The 15,463-nt window shown below is 53.7% G+C and overlaps 1 protein-coding gene across 2 annotated transcripts in view; it reads left to right on the top strand.

Annotated features, from left to right (window-relative positions):
* Window positions 1-4,199: 4,199 nt before the first annotated feature.
* Window positions 4,200-15,463, top strand: part of Pfkl (phosphofructokinase, liver type) — a 23,334-nt gene continuing 12,070 nt past the window's right edge. Inside the window, exons 1-7 of one of the 2 annotated variants that reach the window (XM_042265724.2) lie at window positions 4,200-4,453; window positions 8,699-8,772; window positions 12,402-12,479; window positions 12,952-13,141; window positions 13,721-13,886; window positions 14,559-14,603; window positions 14,799-14,907. In XM_042265724.2, the coding sequence (XP_042121658.1) occupies window positions 4,369-4,453; window positions 8,699-8,772; window positions 12,402-12,479; window positions 12,952-13,141; window positions 13,721-13,886; window positions 14,559-14,603; window positions 14,799-14,907 (747 nt within the window). In that variant the 5' untranslated portion in view covers window positions 4,200-4,368. The remainder of the gene's footprint in view (window positions 4,454-8,698; window positions 8,773-12,401; window positions 12,480-12,951; window positions 13,142-13,720; window positions 13,887-14,558; window positions 14,604-14,798; window positions 14,908-15,463) is intronic. The other variant, XM_042265725.2, reaches the window with a different exon arrangement.

The raw sequence follows: 15,463 nt of genomic DNA on the forward strand, positions 1-15,463 counted from the left end.
ATCCATCTGCCTGCAAAATATCCTGGTGCGACAGCGGGGCACATGTTACGGGAGTAACCAAACACGTCAACAAAATCTTTTGAGATTATGATTCATAAAAACATTTCTCGGGCTGGAGAGATGGCACAGAGGTTAAGAGCACTGCCTGCTTTTCCAGAGGTCCTGAGTTCAATTCCCAACAACCACATGGTGGCTCACAACCATCTGTAATGAGATCTGGCACCCTCTTCTGGCCTGCAGTCATACATGCTCTATACATAGTAAATTAAATAAATAAATAGATAAATAAATAAGTGGAAAAAATTTCTCCTTTACCTTTCTTCTCTCCAAGACCTTCCATATACCCCTCCCCCACTCTCCTTCAAATTCATAGCCTCTTTTTTTTTCAACTACTTTTTGATTGGATTTAAGGTCTACTCCGTGAGATGGAATCCATACCTGACACTGCTAAAGTGGCCAAGAACCTAAGACTACTAGGTCGTGGCCTAGGGAAAACCTAATATTATTCTGCTGAAGAAACAGCAATAGAATGACTGCCCCTGACAGAGTGCTTTCAAGCCTCAAACTCACAGAGATCCACCTGCCTCTGCCTCCTGAGGGCTGAGATTAAAGGTGTGTGCCACTGTGTCTGGCTTATGAAAAAAAAGAAATAATAATAAAAAGATCCTGATGAAAAGCACTTAGGGTCTATTTGGCTTCCGATTCCAGGTTACAGTCCATCACTTATGGCATGGTACTTTCTCACTGAGGGCAGCTTGAGATCCGCCATTGTTCCATGCCCTCCCCCTCCTCTAGGAATTTATTTTACGTGTGTGAGTGTTTGCCTGTATGTATCCACATGTGTGCCTGGTGCCCTCAGAGGTCAGAAGAGGGTGTCAGATCCCCTGGAACTGGAGTTATGGTTGGTTGGGAACCTCCATGTGAATGCTGAGAACCAAGCCCCAGTCCTCTGTAAGAAGAGCCAGTGCTCTTAACCGTTGAGACCTCTCTCAGCCCCCTTTCTACCTTGAGGCCAGGTCCACTTGAGAAAATAATCTGTCTCTGACTTGCCCTGAGTAAAATTATCTGAGGAAATTCCTCTTCCTTGGCCCCTGTGCTGCTGAGAAGTGAGGATGTGGGCGTTACTCGGAGCAAGACCTTCTGACAGCTGGATGATGCTTCCAGTGTTGAGAAGGAGGCTGACTGCTTTCCTGACCACAAGCAGGCTTGACTCGAGGGATTCTCCACACTAAACACCAGAAGCCTTGTCCACACTTCAACCCTATCCTCATCTTGACCACGCCCTCCCTTCATCCCCAGCCCCTCCCTTCCCGCAGCCCAGTCCAGGATTTAGTAAGGACCTGCTCCTTTGACCTTGGCTTGAGTCCTAGGATCTAAGCAGCCCTGGCATGTCCCTGCCCCAGAAGGGTCTGCTGGTGGTTTTGAAACAGGACCATGCACTCTGGGCTCTCCAAGAGGCAGAGTTTATCTCTTTTCCCTTGTGAGTTTAGTAACTTGCTCCCGAATGCTGGAAAGTTGGCTGATTACTAAATCCCAGGAGGCCACCCACTGCCTTCTGGATAGCATGGGCGTCGCTGTGCCAACTGAATCATAGGAGGCCCAATCTCTAGTCCCTTGAACTTTGGGCTGCAGGTTTTACTGATTCTCAAGTTCATGAGACAGAACACACATGCCCCAAGTAAAACCCAGCAGGTTCTGGCCCTTCTGGGGGCAGCTGGGGCTCCCGACATGCTTCACAGGGCACAGTCTGATAGCAGGGGCCCCATTAGCATGGAAACAGGGAGCAAGACCTGCAGTAGACCTAATCAGATGGTAAGTCTATGTTTAGGTTTTGAGGACCCATCAGGCCATTCACTTTCTGTCATCGATGCCTCAGGGCTCCAATTACACCATCCCTGGTCAGCCCTTGTCATTTATAGATTAATAACGACCTAGTGACTGTCCTAATGAGTGTGATGTGGAATCTCATTTTTTTTTTTAAAGAATATGAGCAGGAGCCAGGAGTGGTGGCACTAGCCTTTGCAGAGGCAGGTGGCTGGCTCTCTGTGAGTTCAAAGCCAGCCTGGCATAGATAGTGAATTCCAGGTCAGCCAAGGCTACATAGAGAAACTCTGCCTCAAAAACAAAGAGATCAGAAGGGCACACATGTATATACACATAGGTGCTAAGATTACAAAAAAATAATGACCAAAAACGTCAGTCCAGGGGCTACTGTGAGGGCTCTTTAACTTGCATATTGAATAAGAATAAGAATAAGAATAAGAATAAGAATAAGAATAAGAAGAAGAAGAAGAAGAAGAAGAAGAAGAAGAAGAAGAAGAAGAAGAAGAAGAAGAAGGAAAGAAAAGAAATAAAAAGGAAAGGAAAGAACATGATTGCTTCTAGGTACAGTGGAAGAGAACGTTTATTATAGATATATGGGCAAGCATAGGTGGAGGCAGGCACAGGGCGAGTCCAGAGTGGACATAACATGACCAGACTGAGCTGGACCTTGTAGGGAGAAGGGGAGGGAAGAAGGGAGGGGAGGGAAGGGAACCAGGTGCAGAAGCCAGGAGGTCAAAGGTCCAAAAGCAGGGAGGTAACCAAAATGTCGGGATTACATAGGGAAGAGCTTCTGGGGGAAGGGCAGCCCAGCCCCTGGGCTGGAGAGTTCAGGGTAGAGGGTGGGGTGTGCCAGCCATACCCTGTCACAGGTAGGGACTGAGGGACGCTGGGAGACCTGAGTGGCCAGGTCCGCTTTGATGTGTTAAATCGGGCACCTCAGCCGTTTGTCTGGGGTTTGAAACTTAACATATGTATCTTTTATGCTCCTTTCCTGATGTTTCTAGCCCATTGCAAGCAACATTAAATATTAGTGTTTTCTACCAAATACTGTAAAACTTGGGTTTACAACAAGGAATTAACGCCTTTTTCTCTTCCCCTACCTTATATGACTATTATGGAAACATTTATCCCTCCACCCCAGTAAACCACGCCCCCACCCCACCCCCACCCCTGTCCTGTACAAAGGCCCTGCTGTGTTCTTAGAACTTGAGTTAAGTGGCCCACCTCTTCCTTCCTTCTTTCCTTTTGTGCCCTTAGGTTTCTTTGTGTAGCCCTGGCTGTCCTGGAACTCACTCTGTGGACCAAGTTAGCCTTGAACTCAGAGATTTGCCTGCCTCTGCCATCTCAATGCTGAGATCAAAGTTGTGGGCCACCACAATCCTGTAATAAAAATCAATCTTAAAAAAACAAAAACAAAGCCAGGCAGTGGTAGCGCACACCTTTAGTCCCAGCACACAGAGGCAGAGGCAGGCGGATCTCGGTGAGTTCAAGGTCAGTCTGGTCTACAAAGTGAGTTCTAGGACAGCCAGAATTATAACACAGAGAAACTCTGTTTTGAAAAACCAAAACCAAACATAGCAAAAGCAGGCAAAAAGCATAAACCATGAGGATCAGATGGTGGCACTTTCATAGATGCCCCATGCCCTCAGGTGCCTTCACAGTGACCCACAGGCCACTCCTATCCATGACACTCCAGATCCAGGGCTCTGGACTGTGGGTGCTTTTCCTTAGAGTCCTGGATCTGGCCAGTCCCCTATCAGCTTTGAATCCCTCTAACCAATCTTGGGGAACTGATGCCCTATTCAATGCCCCAGGCAAAGGTCACACCCCAAACCAGGAGCTCTCTATGGGCTGCCAGGGTTAAGGGTGGCGGATAAGTTCAGCAAATCCCTCTGAAGTAAGGATGAGGCGATGTCACGTGGTTTCCCCTCCATCTGGTCAAGGTGGGCAAGCAGGCAACAGCCACGCAGAATGGGGGCCCAGGGCCCTACAGTCTTGTGTTGAGCTCGAAGGAGAACGTGGCAAGCCTAACTCGGAGTCCGGGTGCTGCTGAGGAATGTTCACCTGAACCACACCTGCACCCCGGGGCAGGCCCAGGATCCTGGCCAAGTGGGATTGAAAATGCCTGTGGGACTTGGCTCCGGGTTTTCTTTAACAGCACCTGAACAGTTGTCAAACCAGCTTGCTGTACCAGGAACTCCGCATGCTCAGAAGCTTCAGTCAGGCACAGGTGGTGGATTCCCTTGGTGGGGACGTTGATCCTAGCTGCTAGGTGCCTGGGGACCAATGGTTCGGGAACTGCTACCTGGAGACTGGAGTGCGCTCCGCCCTTCTAAGGGCTGTAGCGCGTCATTCTCCCCGGCAGCCACCAGAGGGGCGACTAGGTCCCGGAGCCTGTCAGTCAAGCGTTGCACTGGGGGCGGAGCCGGAGCGGGGCGGGACGAACCGGGCGCACTGGCGGCGGCAAAGGGCGGGGACAGGCAACAGCGGCGCGGAACGCAGAGCGGGGAAGAGGAGCTCTGGCTCCTGGTCTCCGCTGCCACCATGGCCACCGTGGACCTGGAGAAGTTGCGGATGTCGGGGGCTGGCAAGGCCATCGGAGTGCTGACCAGCGGCGGCGATGCGCAAGGTGATGGGGCGCGAAGGCGTGTTTATGGATGGGCAGGGTTTCTGCCTGTCGTCGGGCTCCTTCGGCGCGATCGCCGTCCCTCGCCCTGAGACCTGGGGATACGAGTCCCGCCAGTCTCCTTCGGGGGCAACGCGGCTCCAGGTCCCTGTCCCTAGACTCCGCCCCCGGGTCACTAGCGTACGTGCTGCAGGCCACGGGCCTTGGCACGCCCCGCCCTCGCGCTTCCTAAGTCCGCCCGACTTGGGGGTGTGTCCGCGCAGCACGCAGACCTAGGGCACTCGGCTTCTTCTTTCTGGGTCACACGTGTCAGGACCTCACCGAGACGGTCCTGGCCGAATCCTGCAGCCCAGGAATTTGAAAGGACCAGAGACCCTGTACCCTCCCCATACAGCCTCTGATTCCCACCCTGTCTGCCCTGGGTGGGGTTGAGGGTAGGGCAGGCTTGCCCACAAGCCTTCGCCTGGGCTGTTTCCTGTCCCTTGGCTGGAGGCCTAGGTGGAGAATAGAGTACATGGAGCGGGATTTCGGGGGCAGGGGCACTTTGTGGGTATTTCCTAGCGAAGTCCTGGTCTCACTCCTGTAACAGGGCAGGCAGCACGTGGTTGTTTGCTCAGGGTCCACACACCCTCTGCCTGGCTTGGTAAGGCTAGAGAACAGCCTAGCTTGGGAGGAACTGCCTCCTCTCGGCCCCTCACTTGGTGGCCTGGTTTCGTGCTGATTGCCGAAGTCCATAGCCTCTAGCTCCAGTTGGGCACAGCTGAAGAGCGATACCATCCAGTTGACCCTCAGGGGGAAGAGAGGCTGAGGAAGACACGTGGGGCTTGGAGGGACTTTTCTACCCTGAGTGAGCCCTGCAGCTGGGCTTGGCCGTTTTCTTCCAGAGAGTTCAGGAAATGCAGATGCACACATGCCCCTCAGTGCAGGCTCCTGACTGCCCAGCCCTTACCTAAGAGAGAGGTGGGGGATAATGAAGATGATGGACGCATCTTACAAGCATGGTTGCAAGCCCGGGAAGGCAGAAAAGGTCACCTGACTCCCGGCCTGTTGGAAATCTCAGATCCCTGCTGAGTCCCCTGGTCCTGACCATGGCTGCCAGTCAGCATACCCTTCTTCAAGAGAATATAGCTCAGTGGTGGGACTGAGATTGGGCGGGGACCTGAGGAAGAATCATTTATGGTAGGGATCACAAGGGAGGCCCTGGCTGGGCCCACCTCACCCATTGGATAGGCACTTCAGTTACCCTCCTTCTGAATCCCATTTGCAGGGCTCCTGGCTCTGGCAGCCATATGCTATCCATCCCAGGCTCCTGTCTGAGCAAGGGAGGCTCCAGTGACTGAGGGATGGTAATATTGAATGGTCTCTGTGGGTGTGAAGTTCCTGCTGCCGTCATGAGGAAGCTGCCAGACCAGGGCCACCAGGGTGACAGACATGTACTTTTGGAGGCTGGTGGAGGGGCTAGAGGCAGGAGGCCCTTCCTGGGTCGGTGAGGGTAGGCAGAATCTGTTTACATTTTCACTTGGGCCCCAGGGCATGTTCTCCACAGGCTTCATGGAGTCCTCTCTGGGTAGGGCCAGTATCAGTGGGCAAGCGGCGGCAGCAGCTGGCATCACGGCAGAGTGTCGCCGTCTGTTGCCTAAATTCTGGAAGCTGCCTTTGGGTGTGTTCCCTAGGCTAGTCAGCTACTGGGTACCTCGTGCCTTCTGTGTGCCCTCAGTGCCCTCGTGGGCCCTCGGTGGCGTGACTCTGGGCCCAGACCCGGAGTCCTGGCCTGGCTAGAGATGTGACCAGCTCCTTTGGCCTGACCCAAGCACTGCCTCTGGCCTAGGAAAAGTTTTCTTTTTTCCTCCTGGCCAGGCGGGAAGACCTATCCTTTTCAGGCCAAGTCTCTCCCTTCCTGTGGGCCAAGAGTCATGTTGGGGAGCTGAGGAGGGCTGTTGTGTTCATCAGTGTCTGTGTGACCAGAGTAAAATTTCTTTAAAAGTAATTACAGGTAGAAAAAAAAAAAGGAAACAAAACCCATCTACCAAACTACAGCACCAACAAGCCAGCCCGGCCTCAGTCACATCCCAGCCTAGGCGCTTCAGTTCTCTGGCCATCTCTTCCAGCTCCTTCCCTGTACCTAAACAACTCAGGGGCTCTGCCTTCCCTGTGGTCAGCGTAGACACTCATTTCCTGTTTGTGTTGTGAGATGCCTGCATTGCTGGGTGTGGGAATGGACACAGGCCTGTTAGCTTAGAAGTCATACTCTGGAAGACCCAGGATCGTCTCTTGGTGCCCGAAAAATACCTTGTTTTCCCAGAGGTTATTTCTCTGGGGTTCAGTTGCAGCAAATGCATACGCAGGCTTTGGCTCTGCACAGGGCACTATGAATGCTAGCGGACAGACAATTGCCCGCCCTCTGCTGAGGGCTCTCTGACTGGGCCTGGTCTTTGCCCAGTTTATTTTGAGAAGGAAAAGCAAATGAAAGGGCAGTTGGAAAGGCCTTTTGGATGGGTGTGGTGCCTCAGGCCTGTAATCCCAGTAATTGGGAGGCTGTGGCAGGAGAATTTATTATGAGTTCTGGGCTAGCCTGGGCTATAAAATGAATTGTGGGGACAGTGGAACACAGAGGGTGGGGCCCAGACCTTTGCCACAGTCTAGAATATAGAGCAGGAAGGTGATATAGGTGCCCAGGATTATGCTGTCCCCTCAGGCCATACCCTGCCCCCTGGGCTTCAATGCATAGCACAAAGGATCATTGGGTGCCCAAGCTTAGGGGTCTCCCTGTCCTCCAACCCCAGACTCCCAGGCCCTCAGCACAGTGATTGGCACTCTTGAGAGTGGTTCAACAATAATAGGAACCGGCTGGGCTGTGGTGGGTGCACACCTTTAATCCCAGCTCTTGGGAGGCAGAAGCAGGAGGATCTCTGAGTTCCAGGACAGCCAAGGCTACACAGAGAAACCCTGCTTCAAAAATAAATAAGCAAATAAATAAAATGAATGAATGAATGAATAAAAACCAGTAATAGGAACCTTTTGCAAAGGCAGCTTCCTTGTGGTCCTTAGGGGCATCTGCTCTCCCAGGTCCCGTCGCAAGGGCCATGTTCCAACATGAAGGGCAGTCTCCATGGATGCTTGGTTTGGCACCTGTGTGGTTTCTAGGGCTCAATGTAGGTTTTCTTTGACAGCGTCTTGAAGTCATTTACAAGGCAGGGCTACACTGTATCTGTTATGTAACATAGTCCTGAGCTGTCCCCCCACCCAGCAGCCTGATGAGATGGCCTCGTCACCTGAGACTGGCCTTCCTCTGGAGCTACAGGTGACCAGGAGCTGCACTCTGGGTGCCTGGCCTCTGATATCTCCAAACTCCATCCCAGATGTTGGGCCTTCTCTCCTACCTACCAGGGCCCAGGACCCTTTTGCTGGGCCTGCTGATGTGGGCTAAGGGCAGGAAGGCATGGTGGTGGCCGCTGTAGACTGACTAAGCTGATCTCCCTTACCGTTCCCACTCAGGAGTGAGCAGGGGGAGCCAGCAGCCCATACCCAGCCTCTGCTGTGGGGGCCTCAGACTTCCTAGGCTTTGATGCTCGGCTCCCTGGGTGTGTGGGATGTTCCCGGTTCCCTCCCACGTCTCGGCAATAATACTTCCATCTGTTTAGGGGATGGGAGGCATTTGCTACTTCCGGGAACAATGCTCTTTCCCGCTGTGGGTCCTGGGAAGGTGTGAGGCGGAGCAGAACCAGCATTTCCAGTCTGGGGTTGGAGGACAGGGGGAGGCACCCCTCTCAGCTAGGTACGTCGTGTGACCCTTTGTGCTTGGCACTGAGGCCCAGGGGGTGGGGTATGGCCAGAGGCGATAACAAGGTCTTCAGTGCCCATGTCACCTTCGTTCCCATAGACTATGTTAGTCTATGGCAGAGGTCTGGACCCCGTTCCCTAGGCTCCTCTGTCCCCATATCTCATGCCTAGGCCCCATGGTTAGCACCTGATTCTGTGGGCCTGAGAGAATGAGGGCTCTGCTGACCGAGTCCGGGGCCTTCCTGTTGCCGTGGTTAGGGCAGCCGAGGCCAGAGACTAGGCATGGAAGGAAGCCAGGCCACTCAAGAGCAGCTGCCGCTCTCCTCCACCGCTTTCTAAGTGTTCCAGGGAGTAGTTGAATGCCAGACGCTAATTTCCTGGCTCGGAGCCCACTGGGGTGGGGGTGCTGTGGGAATATCCAGGGAATATCCCTGCCTGGACTGATGGCGTGTCCCGACTCCCTCACAGGTATGAATGCTGCTGTCAGGGCTGTGACCCGTATGGGCATATATGTGGGGGCCAAAGTCTTCCTCATCTACGAGGTAAGCGGGGTGTGGTGGGGGTGTGGTGGCGGTAGCCTATGCTGAGGTAACCTACAGGGAATACATTTTTCTGTTCTGGTCACCTTGGAAGCTTTCAGGTGCCTGGGCCTGGACTGACGGGATGTATATTGTCTGGGGGAAAGGGGCTGAGCCAAGACATCTATAGAGTGAGACATATTGTGGGGTTGGTGCCCGCTAATACTTGTTCCACAGCCACCACGGGGCATTGTTCAGTCCTGGAGGCCTAGATGATGGACGGAAGGTCACCAGGAGACCAGCCAGGACAGGACCAGTGGGGGAGGGTCCAGGCCCTACCTACGCCAACCCTGCTTTGTCTCTTGCTGGCCAGCACAATCCATTTGCTCAGGTTTTTGTCAGTCTAGAGCCCTGGGGACAGAGGGTCCCCCTCCCCGGGGCCACACTGTCTGTCCTGGTTTGTCCTGTCACTGTGGCCCATAGGAGGCCAGGTGGGAGTGAGGGGCTCCCTGATGTTGCTTCAGGTGGGCACAGCAGTCTGTGAGTCTCCCCACCCACTCCCTGGGTGTCTTGTCTTCTTTCTCCCACAGGCTCCCGAATTCCCTTGTCATATCTTGTGGTTATCTTGTTTTAACTTCTTATACACAATGTATCCAACCCCAGCTCTGCCTCTTCATAAGGCCTCTGCCCCTCCCTCTCACCCCTGGGTGTGTCCTTGTCCCTTGCCCTGGCCCCAGGTTATGGCAGGGCCATACCCAGTCTTCTGCTCTACAGATGTGGGAGAGGGAGAGATAGTGGGGGGCCCCCAGTGTAGAAGACACAGGCAGCTCTCTCTCTGAGTGCAGGCTTCAGGCTTGGATGATGGGGGATCCCTGCATACCCTGCTGTGGAGTCTCAGAGATCTGAGGCACAGGAGCCTGGCAGATGTAGCTGTATAGGACCTCCAAATGGGGAGAGCGGGGTTCAAGCCATATGTAAGGCCTCTTTCCTCAGCATCCTAGCCTCTCCTGTTAAGAGGGAATACAGAGGGCCAGGTGCGGGTGGTGTGTGCCTTTAAACTCAGCACTGGAGCTCCAGAGGCAGGAGGATCTCTGAGTTAAGAGACCAGTCTGATCTACATAGCCAAATAAATATGAAAGGGCATATGAGTTCTCCCGTGTGTCCATGTGGGTGGTGTCTTCTAATGACTGCAAGTAAGTGCGGACTGCTTTGTTCTCTTAGACCTTTGGGCTTGGAGTCGCAGAGAAGGAGGTGCCTGGACTTTACTGTGTTCAGCGGCAGTAGAGAGGAAAGGACAGAGAGGATGCTCCTCTCCATCTACTGCAGGGCCCTGCAGAGTGCCTTCCTCCTCAGAGACCTCCACAGGCACCACCAATATTCCTTACTTCCAAGTAGAGAGGGATTTCAGAGAGAGCCAGTGTGAAGCGGGTAGGGTTATAAAGAGACATTTTTTTTTGTTTGTTTGTTTGTTTTGTTTTTTGAGACAGGATTTCTTTGTGTAGCTTTGGTGCCTTTCCTGGAATGCACTTGCTGGCCTCGAACTCACAGAGATCGGCCTGCCTCTGCCTCCCGAATGCTGGGATTGAAGGCATGCACCACCACCGCCTGGCATAAAGAGACATTTTATACATAACAAAGCACCCCCAAGAGCATGGGAGAGGATGGATGAGGGCTTCTCAAGGGCTTTTTTTTTTTAATACGGTGGCTGTGTGGACCCTTCCAAGTCACAGCGCTGAGGGTGAGATGCACAAGGTTTGAAGGTGGAATAGTGTTCTTCTTTCAACAAAGCTGTGAGGTTCGTGAGGGATGTTGTTTGAGGTTAGGCATGAGAGGGGAGTGTTGGAAGCCCAGGGCTGTAGAGCATCCTGGCCCTAAGTGATCGGCTGTCCTTGACATCTTTGAGACATTCATAGGCAACAGACGTGTTTTGAATCCTGTTGAGTTAAAAAAAAAAAAAAAAAAGCTAAATGTAGGGGTCATGGCCTGGAAACATTTAAACTACCCCAAATTCCATGTGCCGATGTGGAAGCAGTTTCATGAACTGTTTTCAGAACAAAGAAGGTCGTAAATCAAGGCATGTTTAAAATACGTTGGTGGGGACATCAGAGAGGCGGGTCCAGCATATCAGGGAAGAAGCTTTTCTCCGGGGCTCAGGTGCTCTCTGATGATGGTCTTAGCTTTTGGGTCGGTGGAAGCTGGTGGTCTGCCAAGCTAATAGATTCTAAAAGGTTTTTATCTACTAGACGCAGGATGTTAGTTCTGACACCGGGATGGGCAAAGCCAGATATGGTGATTAGTCTCGGGACCAGCAACCGTCCATATCCCTGCAGCTCTAACCAATCGGTCTCTGCACATACAGCGTCTTTTCGGGAATCCTTGACACTTAGTAGGTGATTTTGTTTTACCAGTGGTGTCTGAAGTCTTCCAACTTGTACATTAATGGTCTTACTTTTCCTTTCATGGCCAGAGGTCTTGAGTGCCCAGCGAGGTACAGTTAGCCTGGCTTGAACTAGGAAAAGCTACTTACTCCTCAGACTGGGGTGCCTCGTCCACCTGTGACTTCAGGGGTGAAGGCAGAGCTGCTTGTGTGGCTGCTGTAGCCTGAGCCGACCCTTCACTGTGGTGTTCACTGACCACTCTCTGGGGCCTTACCCCTGGCTAGGGAGGAGCACAGCCCAGAGCTGAGCTGGACATCCCGGGCCAAGCATAGCATGCCCACTTTTCCCTGGTGCTGGAAGGCCAGTGGTGCCCTCTGAGGAGTTTGGAGCTGCATGATAAGAGGCTGTCCATCTTGTCTTACCCATTTGCAAAACACCCATATCCCATGTTCATCGTGTGTAAAACCTACAGACAGATCTACTGTGTGGTAGAGGTACTTGGTACTTTCTGTCTGATGAGCATCAGCAGAGGTCAGCAAAGAAGCCATGCTGACCCCATGAGGGTCCAGTCCATAACCTCCAGGATGAAAGATAGGTACTGTCTAGTACTGTGGGGTGCACTGCCCTGTACTCCCACCCCTTTGCTCTGGGGTGAAGAATTGGCCACAAGTACCTGGGGACACATGGGACATTGTCTTCTGTGGTTGCCCACACATCTCTGGGACTTGTGAATTCTCCCTTAGGTACGGGCCTTCCCACCCAAAATGCACGCGTGTTCCCATGGGGAGACTTGTGTAGTGTGTGTCCCTGGCACCCTGACTTCTGCCTTTGAAACTAGGTGTTAGTTAAATATATCCGTGGGTAGGGGAGGGTGTCATGCTATGTTGTCACATGGCGGGAAGCACTTAGAGTCCCCTCAGACCACAGCCAGGTCATTTCCACCACTCACACTGGGCAGATCTCTTCTGAAGGACATCGGGCTTCCCTAGGGGCTTCGGGGTCCTGGCCTTGTCCCTCTGGTTTGGGTGCAATGACATGAGCTCAGCTTGGGGACAGTCCTCAGGTGAGTGCTGGCACCACAAGCATGCACTGCGTGCTTTTCTCTGTGAAACAAACTCCTGGGCGTGTAGAGCATGCTCGGAGTCCCACACAGGCTGCTGGGCCTGCAAATAGGAGTCTTTGCAGCCGGGCCCCCTGAGCAAGCTCCCTGCCGGTGATCACAGTGCTGCCGGCTACAGTCGGGCTGGTGCCTCATCCGTCCCTCTTTGCTTTCAGGGCTACGAGGGCCTTGTGGAAGGAGGTGAGAACATCAAGCCAGCCAACTGGCTCAGTGTCTCCAACATCATCCAGCTGGTGAGGCTTGAAGTCAGATGCTCCTTCCCCACCCCGGCAGTGTGTGAGCATGTGTGGGTGTGCACACACATAGAGGCCCTCAGACACAGAGATCTCCTGGGTGCACAGACACATAGAGACATGCCAAATGACAGACAGACAGACGTACACACACCAAGAGACTGTAGTCTAGACCAGGGAGGCTGTGGGTGGAGACAGAGATGGTTCTCTTCTGGCTGGTGGGTGGTGTGTTTGTGTGTCTTGTGTGTGTGTGTGTGTGTGTGTGTGTTTGCGCACACACGCAACACTTTCTCATTCTAAGACTCGTGAGAACTCCCAAGCTCAAGGCTTTGGACTCATTGAGAAAGGCCAGAGAGTGGGGGGAACCACACAAGGTTCTAGAGACTTCCCGCTCTAATTCTGTGGGGTCCACCTCGTCCAGCAGTGGCATCTTCTGCCACCCCACCTAAAGGCTCCTGCCTCTTCCATGCAGGGCGGCACCATTATTGGCAGTGCCCGCTGCAAGGCCTTCACTACGAGAGAAGGACGCCGGGCAGCAGCCTACAATCTACTCCAACACGGCATCACCAACCTGTGTGTCATTGGTGGAGATGGCAGCCTCACGGGTGCCAACATCTTCCGCAATGAGTGGGGCAGCCTCCTGGAGGAGCTGGTGAAGGAAGGTGGGTCTGTGTAGAGCTGGCTCTTACCTGGCTCTGGAAATGGCTGGAAGTCATCTCCTCCAGGACAGCTTCTGATGTGGGATGGTGTGCAGGTGGCGAGGTCAGCATGAGCCCAAGCTCCTTGAGGTCACAGGTGGTGCCCCGTGTTCCAGGATAGCATATCCCCACCCCCCACCCCCCTACTTCTCCCATCCCCTGCCCCCCACCCCCGCACACGCGCTGCGTGATGGCCTTGCTTGTAACTGATTCCTAAGAGTCTGATGTGGGACACACACTCAGTTTGCGGAGGTGTAGCTATAGTTTAGGTGACATTAGACTTGAAGTCCCAAGGTTGCTGCTTGGAAGGTGACATCTTAGCCATTCTGTGCCTCCTGTGGGAAGCCTGGAGCATAGTGCCTCCGTGGTCCCCTGGAGGCTGCCTACTGGCTGATGAGGCATTTGAGAAGGGCTGAGCTAGGCCTGGAGCCCTGCTGGGATATACCCCTTCTTACCGATGGTGAACGAGGGAGAAAAAGGTATGGTGGCCAAAGCAGCTGGCCAGGTCGTGGCCCTCACCAAGCCTTTGGTTCTCTGGCACAGGTAAGATCTCAGAGTCCACGGCTCAGAAACATGCACACCTGAGCATTGCTGGGCTGGTGGGCTCCATCGATAACGACTTCTGCGGCACCGACATGACCATAGGCACAGACTCGGCCCTGCATCGCATTATGGAGGTCATCGATGCCATCACCACCACTGCCCAGAGGTAAGTGGGGTTCCATGCTAACTAGGCTGACTTGGGAGTCTCTGTCCCCTCGTGGTAGTGAAGCTGGCCTTACGTGGGCTGCCGCAGCAGCCGGTAGCCGGTGGACTCTAGCTGTGTGTTCAACTGATGGCTTCTAGGCTAGTGCCTTCTGCTGAAGGAGATGCTGGAGTCAGCTTCCAACCTTCCAGGTGTCGGTGGGACATGGGCAGTGCACCCCAGCCACCAGAGGCTTACTGCATCCCAGGCTGGTGGTGCCCCTGAAGGGGGTTCTTGGGCTCCCAACCACAGATCACCAGGTTTGGATTAGTACCAAGCTCTCAAGATGGTTGAGAACTAGCCAGGTGGTGGTGGCGCACGCCTTTAATCCCAGCACTTGGGAGGCAGAGGCAGGCGGGTCTCTGTGAGTTCGAGGCCAGCCTGGGCTACAGAGTGAGTTCCAGGACAGGCTCCAAAGCTACATAGTGAAACCTTGTCTCAAACAAAAACAAAAGATGGTTGAGAACGGTCTTGAATAATGGTGGGTGTTTTCTCATCCAGGGAGCAGGTAGCCCTGGGCATGAGGAGCTGGGCACTGTCCTTGGGCAGCACCCCTATCCTCTCGGAGTCTGGTGGGTTAAGATGTGTGGCCTACAAGTCCTGGCACTGATATCTCCACCCATTTCATCTTCACAGCCACCAGAGGACCTTTGTGCTGGAGGTGATGGGACGTCACTGCGGGTGAGGAGGACTGTCTTGGTCATCAGGGAGAGGTGGGGCATCGGGGGCTGTGGGGGACAGTGGGGTAGGGACACATAGTGTCTGGCACCCACTGGTCATTTACTATTATATATGAGTATGAAGTAGCCCTTGCGGGCATCAGGGAGAGAGACAGGGAGAAGGTCCTGAGCAGGCTTGGCCCCTTTATTCCTCCAGATACCTGGCGCTGGTGTCTGCGCTGGCCTCAGGGGCTGACTGGCTGTTTATCCCTGAAGCACCCCCTGAGGATGGCTGGGAGAACTTCATGTGTGAGAGACTGGGCGAGGTGAGTGGCCAGCAGGGATTTCTACTTCAACCACTTGAGGATCTAAGAGGCAGGTGCCCCTGGAACTCCGTTCATTCACTCACTGGTTCAGCAGCACCTGCCGGCACCCTCTGGGGAGCTGGGAGGGTCATGGTGCTGACTAGTGATTGCTCATGCCTGTGTGAGGGTCATGGTGCTGACCTGAATGTGTGTGTGGAATGGCCGTAGCACTGATGGCTGAATGCGTCTGGGGGGGGGGGGGGGCGCGCTACATTGCTGACTGTTACATGTGCCAATGTGAGGTCTAGTGCTGCCCGCTGGACACATCTGTGGTCCTACCCATTGTAGGCAGAGAGAGTGGACAGAGATGTTCAGGCCACTGTCTGGGTTCATCTCTGTGGCCAGTGCAGGAAGCATGGCAAATTTGTTTCCTGGAGTGCTGGTGCTAGATCTCAGCCTCTGAGGGGTAGCCTCTTACACCAGGGCCCAGAGCAATGACCCTGTAAGAGCGGTAACCCTGTAAAGGCCCAAAGGGTAGGTGAGGGGCCTGGGGCTAGCTACTCATCTACCAGCTCTG

Source organism: Peromyscus maniculatus, chromosome 21, assembly GCF_049852395.1.
Source record: "Peromyscus maniculatus bairdii isolate BWxNUB_F1_BW_parent chromosome 21, HU_Pman_BW_mat_3.1, whole genome shotgun sequence".
Classification (NCBI taxonomy): Eukaryota; Metazoa; Chordata; class Mammalia; order Rodentia; family Cricetidae; genus Peromyscus; species Peromyscus maniculatus.